Below are 16,420 nucleotides of genomic sequence, written 5' to 3'. Positions count from 1 at the left end.
CTTTTCTGTGTCTGTGAACTAAAAGCTGTTTGAAAGACCGGCGCGCGCAGCCGTGGCCTGGCACGCAACCAGGAAGAGAAGATGGCGGCTGTTTTGGAGCGCAGTCTCGTGGAGATCTGCGGGTTCGGGCGGGAAGCGGAACGGCGATTCCGAGAGGTCACAGTGAGTCCAGGTGAGAGTCAGGTTCTGACGGATGCAGGCGGAACTGAGTTCTGGTTCTAAATGTACTGTAAAAGCAGTTGGACCGGCAGGTTGAAGCTAACACCAGCTAGCAGTGCTGCTATCTGTCTGTGCTCATGGTCCTCACTGGTTCTAGCGGTGCGGTGATGGGCACCAGACAGCTGGGTTTAAGCAGGTCAGGCACCAGTTAATAAGCCTCGTCAATAAATGAGGCTTATTAACTGTTAATAGGAGTTAATTAGTTACTGGCTCATACTGGCATCAACACACAGACCAGTCTCCTTAAATAGTTCAGACCGTCAAATCTACTGCTTTTTCCGGTTCTGATCAAACGTCTGGATCCAATCAGAACCATTCTTAGACCTACTTTGTGTGGGAGATTATAAGTGCTTTGCAAAATGAGGGGAAGCATGCACCGATATTAGAAAGTAGGCCAAATGCGATATCCTTTTGGCGGAAGACCTTTTACACCCCACAATGCTGGACTGCATCATTGTCACATGCCCAAACAAATACCACATGGCCAACCCCATCCAGAAACCCAAAAAGACAACAACATGGAAATAAACATCTGCTGGACCAATTCCGATATGTTAAGGGTTGACTGACACTGGGCGTTGTTATGCTGATATATTGTGTTTCCACACAACTGGATCAGTCTCCTTTGACCCTGATATCATAAAAGTTTAAGGGTAGTTGTTGATGCAAATGGTGGCACAACCAGTTATTAAGTTTATTAGACAATTATTTTTTCAGGACCAGATTCTTTTGGATAGCTTTTCCCTTGATCAAAGAAATGAACATGTAAAAACACCTTTTTGTATTTACTCTGTTTGATGTTAGAGAAAATCAGAAGAAATCTGTGTAAGTAGTCTTTCAGCACCATAGTAAATGGAAATTAATGCAAGGATGAAAAACTTTTTTCCAACAAGAAATGCTTAAAAAGCAAAATAGCGTGATACTGAAGGCTGCCAAGATGCAATGAAGGAAAGCTGACATCTGGAGAATAAATTCCACAAATATGGTTGATTTATGTAATTTTTAGAATTAAAGTGCAAACATACTTGAGTCCGAAAGACAAACATCCAGCAGTTCAGTGAAAGTTCAGCTGAAGTTAAACTGGGATTGTTAGGAACCAAGCTTTGCAGTCTGTACACTGATGAAAACAAAGATAGTCTATGGGGGAATCGAGCTTCACTCTGCTGAGATCCCACTCCTGATTGTCCAGTGTCCCATTTCTGTGGCTAACAACTTACCACGCCTATCTGCAGGTGTAAGCGCTCCTCCAGGCGGGTTAAAGTTTGCAGACAGCGCCGGAGCATTCCATTACAATGAGAGTGGCAAGCTGCTGTCTGTCACCAGCAACCGCTTCATCCACTGGTGAGTGGGTGACACATCGTGGCTTTTCTAAAACAATATTGGTTGCTGCTATGTTCGAGTCTTCTCTGGTTTTGCTTCAGGTGGACGTCAGGGGACACAGTGCAACTGGTGGAGGAGTCTCTGGACACCAACCTGCTGAATAATGGTGTCAGACTGAAGTTCACCTACTGCAGCGTCCTGGCTGGTGGAGTCACCGTCCACGAGACCCTAAACAACATCATCATCCTCATCTGCACCAATCATACTGTCCACAGACTGGTTCTTCCTCATCCGGCGCGCATGTACCGCAGCGTGAGTTCCCATCAGCAATGTTTCCAGTTCCTCAATCTGAACGATCTGCTGAGCTTCTTCTGCAGCCTTCCAGCCTGCAGCTAATTGGCAGATTCTTCTCGGACTTCTTCTCTGCTCCAGATAAACTCTGCGTTGCAAAACCAAAATCTTGCCAAGTCTTTTTGGTCTAGTTTCTAGTGCAAATATCGTAATACTCTTGAAATAAGACAAGCACATTATAGGAGCTCATTTTAAGTCAATAATTCCTTAATGTTGATGAAGAAGTACTAACTACAAGTGATATAATCTGCCAGTGGAACTTTCATTTAAACTTAAGACATGGAAAAATGTCTTGCTCCACTAGCAGATTTAACTTACAAGTAGCATTTTTTACAGACATTTGCGCTGGAAACTAGACCAAAAATACTTGATAAGATTTTGTGTTATTGCGTTTCTTGACGTGTGTTGTTGCTGATATAACACATGATCCGTGATGGACGTTGTTTTGTTCCAGGAGCTGGTTACAGAGCGCCACATGCAATCTGTCTTCACCGATGTGATGAAGCTTGACCTTCAGGACCCGGCCCACTGCGCCGTAATCCCCGGCTGGGCGGGGCACACGGCGATTCCTGGCGCTGTGACGGCATGGCTCAGTTTTCCCGGAGACGCTCACTTTGCTCTGGCTGCGCCTGCAGGAGGCATCACAGTGGTGACGCTGCCACCTCACAATTCGCAGGGTGAGTCACGCGACCTCGCTGTGATTCTGTGTGCGAGGGCAGGCAGTCGAGCTGTGTCCGTGCTCATGTCTGCAGGCAGCGTGTCGGTGGTGGAGCTGAAGAGGAGCTCCATGATGAGGAGGATCTCCGGCTGGATGCCCACCGCCATCCGGGGCGAGCAGAGTCCGGCTGACCTGGTTCTGAATCTGGCGGTCCGGGAGGAGGAGGACGATTCGCTGATCTTCGCTCTGTGTCAGGATCACCGGCTGCGCATGTGGTCGCTCACGGTGGGTCTGTTGTGAGGCTCTAAATGTTCTGTAACTTAATCAGAATAGAACTAGGACAGAAATTATTAACTGTGATTAATCGATTATTGAAATAATCAACTAATTTAGTAATCGATTATTCCTTAACTGGAGTATTAACTCAAAAAGCCCATTTACTGAAAGAACACAGTCAGGGCAGTAATTAAGCCAAAACTGTGCAAAAACTATATTTATTTTGCATTTAAGATATAAAGAAAAAAACTTTGTCTTTAAATACCTTGTAACCCAAAGTGGCTAATGGGTTTTGCTTCAACCGGTTGAAATTGTGTAAAAGAATCTATTACATCTCCTTGTGTTTTCCAATTATTAATTGATTAATCCAGAAAAGGAAGGCCAACAGATCAACCCTGCATTGGTGTTAAGTCAAACAGAATGGTATGCTATGTTACAGCGTTATAGACAATAAAATCCTTATTTTCTCATTTGAAAAAGTAATTTGTTTATATTTTCATAATTTATTTCTAATATTGCACAAAAAAGTGATTAAATAAAACATCTGCAGAATGTACCTTTTTTTTTTTTTTTGTCCAGTTAATCGTCAGAATAATTGATTGCTATAATAATTGTTTGCTGCAGCCCTAAATAGAACCGGGCTGTTTAGGGCTGCAAGATATTTCTTGAACTGAAGTATCTTGAACAGATACTTCAAGAAATATCTCATGATCCTTCTTGAACTGAACGTGGTTCTGTCTCCCTCCCCAGGAGCAGACGTGCCTCTTAGAGGCCGACATGTTGGAGTACATGCCGGCCTGTAAAGGCGTGAGGCGGCTGTCGGGTCAAGGTCACCGTCTGAGGCTCGCCTTCTCATCCAGAACCGGGCTGTGTCTGTGCGTGCACCTGGCCGTCCCGCAGAGAGGACAATTCATCGTCCTGCAGCTTGTCGCCACGGACAACAACCGCTACAGCCTGGAACACATCTCTTCTCTGTTCAGCACGCAGGTGAGCCGCCGTAGAACTGCGGGTCCAAATATACGAGACAGCTCTGTCGTAAACTGATCTGATGTGATTTTTTGTGCTGCAGGAAACTCTGGTGGACTTCGCCCTGACCCCGACCGACGTGTGGGCTCTGTGGGTGGACGAGTCCAACTCTGCCGTGGTCAAGTACATCAACTTCGAACAGTAAGTAGGAACATTACATGCTTTGCCGTCTCAGAGGTTCTGATTTAAACTCAGTGTCTCTGCTTTCCAGCAACACAGCGGGTCAGTGGAACCAGGTGTTTGTTCAGCCACCACCAGAAGAAGAAGTCTTAATAGGAGTAGACCTGGACCCCAGGGTAAGTTCGGACGCACACCAGCGAAAAACAAAAATACACCCAGTAATCAGGGCTGTCCAGCAGCTTTATCATTTTCAGGTTGTTCTAGAGCCTGTAGCAGTTTGTTGCTCTGGTACTGAACTTACTGGGTCCATAGTGGGTTCAATGTGTTATTTGGGACGAGACTTTCTGTGTTTATCTGCTTCGTCTCTCCTCCATGCTGCTGTTTCAGGAGACCTACCTGGAGCATCTCTTCTCTCCGCTGCGTTTCACTGCGACAGCTATCGTCAGAGCCTTGCAGGTGAGTCCACCTGTCGGCCATTTTTGCCTGGAGTTCACAGGTTTGGAGGGTTCTTAAAATCCTTGGAAATGCTTGAATTTAAATTAGGTGTTTTCAAGGTTTGAAAGTGCTTGATATTCAAACTTCACAGTTTGGTAATAAATAGCAATCTAACATTTGATTGAAAGCCTAAATTTGAAAAACATTATTTACAGTTGAAATCATATATTTAAAGATGATAAAGAGACATATACACATTTTTTTCTCTGTCTGAAGTTAATTCAGACTAAACTTTTCTTCTTTTTTGTTAGTCAGAAATACCAAAATTATTCTGTTTGCAAAATGCCAGAAACTTAGCGAGAACCTTTTTAAAATATATTTTTTTTGTAACTTTCTCAAACCAGTCAGGCGTGTAGGGTGTGTGTAAGAGAGACACCGTAATATTCTGTTAGATTTTAGATTAGCTTGTCCCTGCTGCAGAATGTAGAATATTTTTTATTCTACATATTATTCACTGCCTGGCCAAAAAAAAAAGTTGCCACCTGGATTTAACTAAGCAAATAGGTACAAGCCTCCTATTGGATAAGTACTGCATAGGCAATTATCTTTCAGCTGGCAACAAGTTATTTAACCCCAGCTGATGCAATGAGTAACTCCTCATTTCTTAAACAACCATGGCAAAAGACACATCCTGTGGTCGTGGAAAAGACGTCAGTCTGTTTAAGAAGGGTCAAATCATTGGCATGCATCAAGCAGAGAAAACATCTAAGGAGATTGCAGAAACTACTAGAATTGGGTTAAGAACTGTCCAACGCATCATTAAAAACTGGAAGGATGGTGGGGAACCATCGTCTTCCAGGAAGAAATGTGGTCGGAAAAAAATCCTGAATGATCGTGATCGGCGATTACTTAAACGTTTGGTCAAATCAAATCGAAGAAAAACAACAGCAGAACTCAGGAGTATGTTTAATTGTGAACGCAAAAGCATTTCCACACGCACAATGCGAAGGGAACTCAAGGGGTTGGGATGGAACAGCTGTGTAGCCGTAAGAAAACCTCTAATCAGTAAGGCTAACCAGAAAAAAAGGCTTCAGTTTGCTAGGGAGCATAAAGATTGGACTCTGGAGGAATGGAAGAGGGTCATGTGGTCTGATGAGTCCAGATTTACCCTGTTCCAGAGTGATGGGCGCATCAGGGTAAGAAGAGAGGCAGGTGAAGTGATGCACCCATCATGCCTAGTGCCTACTGTACAAGCCTGTGGGGGCAGTGCTATGATCTGGGGTTGCTGCAGTTGGTCAGGTCTAGGTTCAGCAACATTGTGTGCCCAAAGAATGAGGTCAGCTGACTACCTGAATATACTGAATGACCAGGTTATTCCATCAATGGATTTTGTCTTCCCAAATGGAACGGGCATATTCCAAGATGACAATGCCAGGATTCATCGGGCTCACATTGTGAAAGAGTGGTTCAGGGAGCATGAGACATCTTTTTCACACATGGATTGGCCACCACAGAGTCCAGACATGCCACAGCAAATGCGGGCTGTAATCAAAGCTAAAGGCGGTCCAACAAAATATTAGAGAGTGTGACCATTTTTTGGTGGCGACTTTTTTTTTGGCCAGGCAGTGTATCATATAATAGTGAACTGAACCTGTCTTCTTTAGTTAATTTGTATTGTTTTTCTTTCCAAAGTCTGGTGCTGGAAAGATTTTTAAATGCTTGAATTTTACTGTGAGAAAAGTGTACAACAGAGCTGCGTCTTCACAGTTTTGTGTCGTTTCTGCAGATCTTTCGTCGTGGCTCTGATAAGGTCTTGGATCCATCCTGGGAGAATCTGAAGAAGGAGGTGACCCAGGCTGTGGAGAGCGAGGTAACCATCTTGATTTCCTGAACAGCAGATGGTTGAGCAGGTGGTGACAGATACCTGGTGAAACCAGGGCAGTAGGTGGCGCAGTGTGACATTCCTAAAGATTGAAACCAGGCTAACTCTTTCAGGACGTTATTTATCCCACAAAACTCTGTTTAGAACAAAGAAACAGGCAGTGGGTAAAGATAAGTCAACCTTATTTCTAAAGTACCAGACGTCTTCTTCCAGGCGAGTGTGTGTGTGAGACGTGTGCTGAACATGTTGACTTCCTGAAAATGATTCAACAGAGTTTCAGCCACACTAAATAATCTCTAAATGTGTTCAGAGGCTGTCTGAAACATTAAACTCACCTGTGCTGATTCACCTTCTACACTCTCCCTCCATGCAGCTGCAGAGCAGCGTCACAGAGTTCGAGTTTTCTCAGGAGGAGTACCGCCAGCTGCAGGTGGAGTTCTGGTCCCGGTTCTACTCCTGTTGTCTGCAGTACCAGGAGGTGGAGTCCACTCCGCTGGGCCTGACGGTCAGCCACCACACCGGGATGGCCTGTCTGCTCCGTAAGGTGGGGGCGGAGCCTCTCATTGACTAACCTGTGAAAGCAGGGAAGCACAGATTAGTTGCTGCCTGATTGGCTCTTAGATTTTTATCCAGAAAAATATTCCTGTAGAAAAATTAACAAAGGACTTTATGAACAACAAGTTGATGGGAAACAGTCAGGAAGTTATTTCAAACTTTAGAGTCTTCATCAGTGCTTTTCATCCTAAATATCCCAGTAGGGGCCTGTTCTGTGTCCTGAACAACACTATTTTTGTTCATAAAGCTCAGTTGTGTGTTAAGATGTAAAGCAACTGAACTTTCTTTTTCAGTCCACTTGAAATGAAAGTAAAGTTCAGATATAAATAAAGTTACATTGTTTATTGACCAATGTAACCCCACCACAGCATTGCAAAAACACAAAATCTTACCACATATTCTTGGTCTAGTTTCTAGTACAAACATCTTGCTACGCTTGGAATAAGACAAAACTATCCTACGAGTAACTTTTCAGCAAGCTACAGGATCTTGTTTTAAGTCAATACTTAAATATTGAGAACAAACTACTTGTTATAAGTTAAATAATCTGCCAGTGGAAAAAGACAATTCAACATATAATATGGAAAATATGCCTTGTTCCACTAGCAGATTATTGTACTTATAACTAGTACTTTTTTTTAATTAGCAATATGAAGTTAATTTTGTCTTATTTCAAGTGTAATAAGATGTTTGGATCAGAAAGTAGATCTTCATTTTGTGTTTTTTTGCAGTGGTGTCTCTGCTCAGCTGGTCCAATCAGATCTGTCGGTAGTGGCAGCTGGTCAACAGGTCGAAGGTTGATCTGTTTTTCCTGTCTCTGCTTCAGGGCTTCGTCTCGTTCCTGCTGCCGTGTTTCGCTGTGGATCACCTGTACCTGTCCCTCGATCCGTACCTGCTGTCTGAGGAGGACACGCCCATCAGCGACGGTAACCAACCACTGCTGCACAGATGAATGTCTCGGCTCTGCGTGTTTTAATATGAATTCCTCTGTTCACACGGCCTGTTCTTCCTGTCCTCCCTCAGATCCCGACGCGGCCCGAGACATCCTGCAGCTGGTCCGGACTCTGCGGCTCGTCAGCGACGCCGTTTCTGCAGAGATGGCGTACGAGATGGAGAAAGCTCTGGAGTACCTCCAGACTCCTGAGAAAGCTGCCGAGCTGGTCCTGGAAAACATGGTGTGCAACGACAAGTAGGTCACCTGACGGGAAGGCCAGGCTCTGAACCCGACCAGATCAGACACATTTTCCACTCTTTGGTGGTTCCAATCAGTTAAGAGCTTAACAAACTATTGCCCTTTCTTCTGCAGAGATGGCGTGATCGAAGACATCCAGAACAAACTTCAGGATATCCGGAGTCCCATAGCAGCCATGGTGGCTCTGCTAAGGGAGCTGGACCTGGAGACGGACTCTGAGCTGGGCGGAGACGGGCCTGTCGCTCCAGGTAGAAGGCCCGAAACGCAGACAGGGGCGTTTGGTGGGTGTGAACGCCCCCGTCTGTAATCCTGTAATCCCTGCTCTGTGTCTTGCAGGTCTGAACGTCAGGATGAGCCTGTCTCAGCTCTACGGCAGCAGCTGCGCCGTCTCCGTCATCTGTCAGGGCGTCTGCCACATGGCCATGACCCGAGCGCAGTTCTGCAGAGACCTGCTCATACTGCAGAAGCTTTACCTGCACTTCGGAGACAACGTACGTTCAACCTGAAGCGTCACATGTGGTGTTGAAACCATTAATGGATTATTGAAATAATCAACTAACCTAGTAATCGATTAATAGTTAACTGGAGTATACAGACTCAAAAAATACATTTTGCATTTAAGATTTTAAAAAACATTCTGGAAATACTCAGAACTCAAATGCTTCACTTGGTTGAAATTCTGTAAAAAAAAAAAGAAAAGAAAAAATCTCATGTTAAGCACCTTTTGTTATCCACTTATTAATGCAATAAATAATCAACAGATCAACCTTATGCTGTATTTGACTTTTCACACGTTGATGTTGGAAGTATTTTTAACTGCAGATGCATCCTTTGCTTTAAATGACCAAGCGTTCACAAAAGGAGAGTTATGTAGTTGCATTTTAGACAAAAATAAAACATATTTTCTTATTTAAAAAAGGAATTGAGTTGTTTATTATTTATATTTTAACATATTTCTAATGTATAAAAATGCCTGAAGTGGTTAAAGGGAAAAACCTGCAAAATGTGCCAATTTTTTCATTTGATTACTTGTCAGAATAACCAATAGATTAATCAATTACTAATATAATCATTAGTTAATCACATGCATGCAGCTCCAAAGTAGTTGACGTTACACTTAAAGTCGCTGACTAATCATTTCTTTCAGAAAATGGCTGAGAGTTTCTTCTGTTTTGAATAAAGCAACTTTAGAAGAGACATAAATGTCCTGATTCATTTATGATGGTTGGAGCTGATGGCTAACACAGAGATTCACGTTTCCAACAGCTGCTTTGTGTGATAACAGGTGATGTTACCTGTGGACCAGGTGTGCTCAGGGTTCTGCCTCATCTGTTCTGCATGCTGACTGTGTGTGTGTGTCCAGGTGTTTCTGGGCGGTGGAAACCAATTGCTGCAGCTCCAGCAGGATCTGATCCCGCGGACCTCCCACCTCCTCTCCTCCTACCACCTTCTCAAACACGTCAGTCAGAGCCTCGCCTCCTCCGTTCCCATGGACACCATGTGAGTATGAGCAGACACACAGGTACGCCGATGAGAAGATCCTGCACGACTCTCCCTGACTTCCTGTTGTTGTTTCAGAGATGTGAACCTGCAGCACCTCACAGCGCTGGAGCTGTCGGACACACCGAGCATATCGACGGGTCGATCAGGTCAGAAACCACACACACTCACAAAGGCTGCTCCCTCTAAGAAGGCCTACTGCAATAAGCAATAAATCAATTAATCGCACGGTAAATTCACTTCCATTTGTATGATTGCTTTTCATACCAACTAGCTGTATTTTTGAAAGACAATTTGTTTTCCGGAGACTTCAGTGTCTATTTTATTTAGTGTTTCATTTATTAATTTATTTTATGTATTTTAAATGTCTTCCAGTTCCAGTGTTGGTTAGAATTGAAAGCTTATTTATTTTTGAGACGGTGTACTTGCATTATTATACCATTAGCATTACATTACTTCAAGAATTTTTTCAAGACATAAACGTTGTTTGTCACGATAACTTCAGGGCTGATTTATCGTTCAGTAAAAACAGGTCGACCTCTGAGCTTCTTTCTTCCTGTGGGAGAAGTTTGTCCCTGAAGTTAGTGATCTGAGCTGCAGTTTGAAAACGTTGAAATCAAAAAATCTGCTCTGATCCAGCTAAATATCAAGTTTATTCATAGTTGGTATTTATTGAATGAAAGGATTAATCTGCTGTTGCATTCTGGTAAAACCATGAAGGAAGACAGTCTGGGCTCATTGGGATTGCTAAAGGTTGTGTTCAGGTTGAAGTGGACTTCTCTGACTCTGCTTTGATCCGAACCGTCTCTGCAGTGCTGAACCCTCAGACGGTCCTGGAGCTCTTCTACCAGACTGCAGCCAGAAGGATCATCGTCTCCCAGATATTTTCCCAGCAGCACCCCGACTCTCCGCTCCTCTGGACTCACATGACCTCCACTGTTGTCCAGCTGCTGGCTCAGCTTCTGTATCCTTCATCAGAACGAGGAGCGAGTCTCACATTCCTTCTGTTCCTGAGTGTTTGTCTTAACTGGTTTGTCCCAGCTGGCCCAGTAACCCTGGCTTCCAGTTCCCAGAGTGTCTGATGGCCAACTGTCAGTTTACTCAGCTGCAGGTGAGTCGGGTTTGTGTCTGAACAGAACAGACCCAAATGATCTTCACATCTGGTCCAGCTTCTGTTTGATTAATCAAGCTGAATCAGGTCCTGCTGGTTCTGATGTCTCTGTGGGGGGTCTGTGCGACCTTACAAAATTTTAAATTCAAGTATCTAAAATTAAGGCAATAAAATGTAAATTGGTACATCTTGTTGTGGCAGACCTATTTCATCTTTATGCATTTTATTTATTTATTTGCTTCTTGCGGGACTTTCATTGCAAAAACACAAAATCTTACTAAAACAATTCCTTAATTGTTTGATGAAAAAGTACTTGCATTAACTTATAACATGGGGAAAATGTCTCTTTATAAGTGAAATAATCTGCCAATGGAACAAGTACTCTTTATTAAGAAATTATTTACTTAAAACAAGCCTCTATATCTTGCTGAAAAGTTACTTGTAAGTTTGTCTTATTTGAAGTTTACTAAGATATTTGCACTAGAAACTAGACCAAAACTACTTGGTAAAGCTTTGTCTTTTTGCAGTGTTTCTGTCAGGCAAAGGTTTGATGCTTTCGATTCACAGAACACATCTTCCTCCTCGCCTTTGTCTCACGTGTCCCTCCTGTCCCCCTGCAGGAGTTCGTGCGTCTGGTTGGCCCTTGGTGTCAGGTGAACATCGGCTCTTGCCGCTTCATGCTGGCTCAGTGTCACCTGGCCAACGGAGAGGGCCAGAAGGTAGGGGGAACATTCTGCTGCCTCCATAACCTTTCAGCCTGCTTACCTGAGATCTTGACATCACTTCCTGTCGTGTGTGCGTGGCCCTAGGCTCTGCGGTGTTTCCAGGAGGCGGCGACAGAGGTGGAGAGGGAGGAGTTTCTAATGAAGCTGACAGGCAGCGAGGACGAGGAGGCGGCGGCCAGTCCGAGGCTGCAGTACTACAACAAGGTAAAAACGCTCAGGTGTGTCGCCGCTGCAGGACCGCCTGCATGAGATCACACTCACCTGTCCTGTGTGTGATCAGGTGCTGCGGCTGCTGGAGGACGTGGGTCTTCCTGAGCTCGTCATCCAGCTCGCCTCCCTGGCCATAGCAGAAGCAGACGATGACGTCCACTGTCAGGTATGTGGGCGTGGCCTGTTGCTGCAGGTGGGAAGCATGAACAGGTGAACATGCTGGCGTGTGTATCTGCCCGCAGGCGGCGCTGTGGACGAGAATCTTCAAACATCACCTGGATTTGGGACACAACAGTGAAGCTTATGAAGCTCTGACCCAGAACCCCGACAGCAGCATGTACGTCCAGACGCACGCACAGAACCTGGGGGAGCGGATCTCTCCCAGTTTCAGATCAAGCTTTGTTTGTGTGTGATCTTCTGATGGATCCCAGCGATCTGCTCGTGTTTATGTCGTTTAAGTCTCAGCAGACCAGTCCTGATTAAAATCAGATCCAGTTTACATGGGAAACAGCTGAACTCCTGTTTGTTTTCCAGGCAGCTGGATTGTCTCCGTCAGCTGGTCGTGGTGCTCTGCGAACGCTCCCAGCTGCAGGACCTGGTCCAGTTTCCCTACATGAACCTGCATGATGAGGTAGGGGCGGGTGGATTTAACATTTTCACAATATTTTCTGGTACTATTGTAACAACGATAAACGTGACGATAAGAACTTTTTACTTTTTCAGGGAACTATATATCTGTATAGCAACTACAGCCCAACAAACACAAGTATTGTTCTGGAAAAAAAAACGTTCTTTATAGCATGTCTTTAGGACACCAGTCACATAAAAAAGTGTGATTTGTGTCACTAACCTGCACATGATAGTTGCATTTAATCCTATTTTCAAATTTGATTTTATTGCTGTCTACTGAGAAAGTAGTAAAAATAACAACCCTGACAATACGGGCAGTTTTGGGGGATTTTAAACATCATTAATTGGACTTTATTGTGACAATAATAAATCAAAATTCTTATGATTAGAAATTGATCACAATAAACAATATGATGAGGTGAGACCTAACATTTTCAAAACTTAGATACTACCACAAAAATTGGCGGTGATCAGTTATCATTGATGATCATTAATGATCGGATACCGTCGGGTATGGGGAGTGATTTTTGAACTTTTGGTAGTTTCCTTCCTCCTACTGATCAAGTTGGATTCAATGGTCCACATGGATCTTCTGGTCATTTTCTTCTGCTGGTGGCGGATCTTATATGACCCGTGTGTTTGTCATGAAGCTGCAGCTACACCATGGTTCAGATCTGACATTGTGGTCATGTGACCCCCAGGTGGTCGGCATCATTGAGTCTCGTGCTCGCGGTCTGGATCTGCTGACACACAATTACTACGAGCTTCTGTACGCCTTCCACATCACCCGACACAACTACAGGAAAGGTTGGGCTCAGAGGCTCTCTTTGCTCTAAACCAGTGGTGCCCAAAGTCGGTCCTGGAGGGCCGGCATCCTGCATGTTTTAGTTCTCCCTGGTTTAACGCACCTGGACCAAATGATGGCTCGTTAGAGGCCTAAGAAGAACATTGACATGCTGAAAAGGTTGTTACTACCACCAGGGAGAGAACTAAAACGTGCAGGATGCCGGCCCTCGAGGACCGACTTTGGGCACCCCTGCTCTAAACTAGTCCCAGTGCTAGACTGGTCTCACTGGTCTCTTAGCACTAAAATTAAAGCCAGAACCACTGATGTGAGTCCATCTGTCTGTCTCTCAGCGGGGACAGTCATGTTTGAGTTTGGGATGCGTCTCGGCCGGGAGGTTCGAACTCGACTCGGTCTGCAGAAACAGGTGAACTGCTACCTCGCTGCGCTCAACTGTCTGCGCCTCATCAGGCCCGAATACGCCTGGATCGTCCAACCGGTGTCCGGGAGCACAGTACGTACACACACACACACAGCAACATTCACACCCAGTAACACAGCAGTGTGTGTGCATTTAACTGTGTTTCTACTGCAGTACGAGCGACCCGGAGCGTCTCCAAAGAGGAACTCAGATGGAGAGTTTCCAGCAGAGCCAGGTGAGGTGCCGTCCTGTGAGTGGGCTTGGGAGTCTGGAGCTGATCCAGAGTCCAGGGTTCAAGGTGCTTGAAATCAAGGATTTCAAGGAAATCAAGGATTTCAAGCACCTTGCTTGAAATCCTTGAAAAAGCTTGAGCTTCGATGAGTCTTTCAAGATTTGGAAAGTGCTTGCTTTCTGTATGAAGTCTTAATTTGGAAACATTATTTAAACCAAGTAATTAAAGATAGTAGATGTTTTTTTCCTCACTCTCTGAAGTTTAATCAAACCAAATGTCTCTTGTTTTAACTTAGCTAAAATTAACAAAATTATTTATATTTGCTAAATGCGAAACAAATTAGCAAGAGCCTTTTTTTTTTGGAGTTTTTTTGTTTTTTGTAACTTTCTCAGTCCTGTCAGGTGTGTAAGAGAGACTTTTCAAAACATAAAATGTTGTATTTTAGTTTACTCTGTCCTGCTGTGGAATAGTGCCACAAAAAGTTATTAACAGTAAAAATGATATGTATTCTTTAATTCATTTGTATTGTTTTATCTCCAAAGTGTTCTTCTAGATCAGTTTGAAAACTTGAAGATGCGTCAAATGTACTTGCATGTTACTGCGGGAGAAGTGTGTGAATCCTGAGTGTGTTTCTGCAGCTGCAGGTAGGCGACAGGTGGACATCCTGGAGCTCCATGACCTGGAGAAGGAGTACTTCCTGTCCCGAGCTCGCCTCACTCTGGCTCAGCACCACCCGCCATCAGCAGCCATCGCAGGTATGCGGCGATGAGCTGAGAATAAATTGATGAAGTAATCAATTTATCCTGAACTGTTGATCGACCGGCTGATGGTTGTCACTCTCTGATCCAGGCAGCGCGTCTGCAGTCGAGCTGGTTCTGCTCCTGGTCCAAACTGGACTCTTCGACTCTGCTCTGTCGCTCAGTCGCATCTTCAAACTGGATCTGAGTCCTATCTTCGACGCCCTGGCCTTCAAGTGGGTTCACAGGAAAACCTGCTCCCTCCGCCTGCTCTTCTCTCCGTGTCTGATTACCTGCCTTGTTGTTTACCTGTCCAGATGCATCCAGCTGCAGTCCGGGGGGGAGGAGCCTCAGAGTGAAGCTTGGAGCTGGTTGGCTGCTAACCAGCTCTCTGTCGTTAACACTAAAGAGTCCAGGTGCGTTGTCGCTAATAATCTAGGACTGGGTGATATGACTGAAAAACATGTCACCATATGTGTTTAATATCAGTTAATATTGATAATTATTGATGAGGTTTTTTTTGTTTTAAATATCTGAAATTCTGCCAACCTGGTGACATGATCTGTCATGTTTTATCCAGTTTTTCCTCTGGTTGTTTTTCTCTTGTTCTCCTTTCACTCCACACTGGTTTTTATTTGTAATTAGTTATGAGACACTGTGGTGAAACATGAAACTGCTTCAAGTTACTCAGCAGGTTGTTGCTAGGTAACCAAAGAATGAGTGAGTTAGTTGCTTCAAGTTACTCAGCAGGTTGTTGCTAGGTAACCAAAGAATGAGTGAGTTAGTTGCCACTCACCATGTTTTGCCGACCGTGAGAGATTACCTCTGCCTACATCTCCCAGAATGCTGTGCAGTTCTGGCTCAGAGTTCAGTGAAATTATTAAACATTCTATCAGACATATCATATCTTTTGATATCCAGTCTGTCACAACATATATTATTGATTTATTACCTAGCTCTGTGATAATCACGCTGATCAATCAATTGATCAATAAGCAGCAGAACTGCAGACTGATCTGTAACCACTGGGACTCTTCCTCAGTGCCACAGACGAGGCCTGGCGGCTGCTGGCCTCCTACCTGGACAGGTATCCCTCCACCAACGGGCAGCATCACCGCCACGTCATCCACAAGCTGCTGTCACATGGTGTGCCGCTGCCTGATTGGCTACTGCAATCCTACAAGGTGAGAGGGGGCGGGGTTACACTTTTCAACAGCTGAGCTGTTATTTGACCTCAACAATCTTCGGTTCATCGGTTTATTGATTTTTTAGATGTTCTGAATGAACTGAAGTCCATCGGTGATCGGTGCGACATGAAAGTCCAATTAAAACGTGTGTGTATATTTACCTGTTGTGTAATTTGTGGTTACCTTGTGTATTTGTTTATCTGTGGATACCCTGTTTATATTTTCTAGTGTGTGGACGCTCCCTCACTGCTGCGTCTCCTGCTGAACTTTGACCTCTTAGAATCAGCCGCGGAGCTCGTGTTGGAGTACGTGGACGCCGTCCTCGGCCGTGGACATCAGTACTTTGGGATTGAGGTACGGGTTCTCTCAGCCGTTGCTGTCAGGGTTTTTGGTAGAGTAATTTAATGTTTTTTATTGTTCCTGTTTTTGTTTTTTTTTCCTCCAGAGGCCTCTGTCAGCCACGTCGCCGCCCGCCTGGCTACCGTACACCACCATCGATCAGCTTCTGCACGCCTTGAGCGAGACACAAACACACGGCAACGTGAGTCACTTCCTGTTTGCATCCCAGCTTTTTGTTTACCCACTTCCCTGCTCGAGTGTAACTCAGGAAATATTCTTTCTTTTTTTTTTTTTCTTTCTAGCTTCACATCAAAGTTCGAGACAAACTGGACGAGTATCACAACATGGTGCAACAGACGACGGAACACCGACTCGCCTCTCAGAGACGAGTGGCAGCATGAGACGAGTCGCTGCCACCCGGATCATCTACCAGTTTTCTATTTGTTTTTTATGTGTAAATCTTCTAATTAAATTCTTTTCTAACATTTCTTTTACTGTTGTTACTCTGAC

At 44.4% G+C, this 16,420-nt stretch overlaps 1 protein-coding gene across 1 annotated transcript; it reads left to right on the top strand.

Annotated features, from left to right (window-relative positions):
• Positions 1–16,398, top strand: nup160 (nucleoporin 160). The gene is made up of 34 exons (XM_032587588.1): positions 1–172; positions 1,452–1,560; positions 1,641–1,851; positions 2,345–2,567; positions 2,643–2,833; positions 3,575–3,811; positions 3,894–3,991; positions 4,062–4,146; positions 4,358–4,426; positions 6,192–6,275; positions 6,661–6,831; positions 7,669–7,768; positions 7,866–8,031; positions 8,149–8,282; positions 8,371–8,525; positions 9,398–9,534; positions 9,613–9,683; positions 10,348–10,498; positions 10,576–10,645; positions 11,266–11,364; positions 11,455–11,574; positions 11,651–11,746; positions 11,823–11,917; positions 12,115–12,211; positions 12,912–13,017; positions 13,348–13,508; positions 13,590–13,650; positions 14,286–14,402; positions 14,497–14,620; positions 14,702–14,800; positions 15,427–15,568; positions 15,800–15,925; positions 16,017–16,112; positions 16,213–16,398. Exons 1-34 carry the CDS (start codon positions 82–84, stop codon positions 16,309–16,311), a joined length of 4,191 nt encoding a protein of 1,396 aa, XP_032443479.1. The 5' UTR covers positions 1–81; the 3' UTR covers positions 16,312–16,398.
• Positions 16,399–16,420: the final 22 nt, after the last annotated feature.

The sequence above is a fragment of the Xiphophorus hellerii genome, chromosome 2 (genome assembly GCF_003331165.1).
Source record: "Xiphophorus hellerii strain 12219 chromosome 2, Xiphophorus_hellerii-4.1, whole genome shotgun sequence".
Classification (NCBI taxonomy): domain Eukaryota; kingdom Metazoa; phylum Chordata; class Actinopteri; order Cyprinodontiformes; family Poeciliidae; genus Xiphophorus; species Xiphophorus hellerii.
Note: the sequence above shows the minus strand (reverse complement) of the source record. Positions and strands in the feature narration are given on the sequence as shown.

Excerpts from the sequence above, each read along its gene's own strand:
- nup160 (XM_032587588.1), top strand. The coding sequence starts at position 82 with ATGGCGGCTGTTTTGGAGCGCAGTCTCGTGGAGATCTGCGGGTTCGGG. Across the intron at positions 10,646-11,265 it reads GTCAGTTTACTCAGCTGCAG|GAGTTCGTGCGTCTGGTTGG; the intron begins GTGAGTCGGGTT and ends GTCCCCCTGCAG. Across the intron at positions 16,113-16,212 it reads AGACACAAACACACGGCAAC|CTTCACATCAAAGTTCGAGA; the intron begins GTGAGTCACTTC and ends TTTTCTTTCTAG.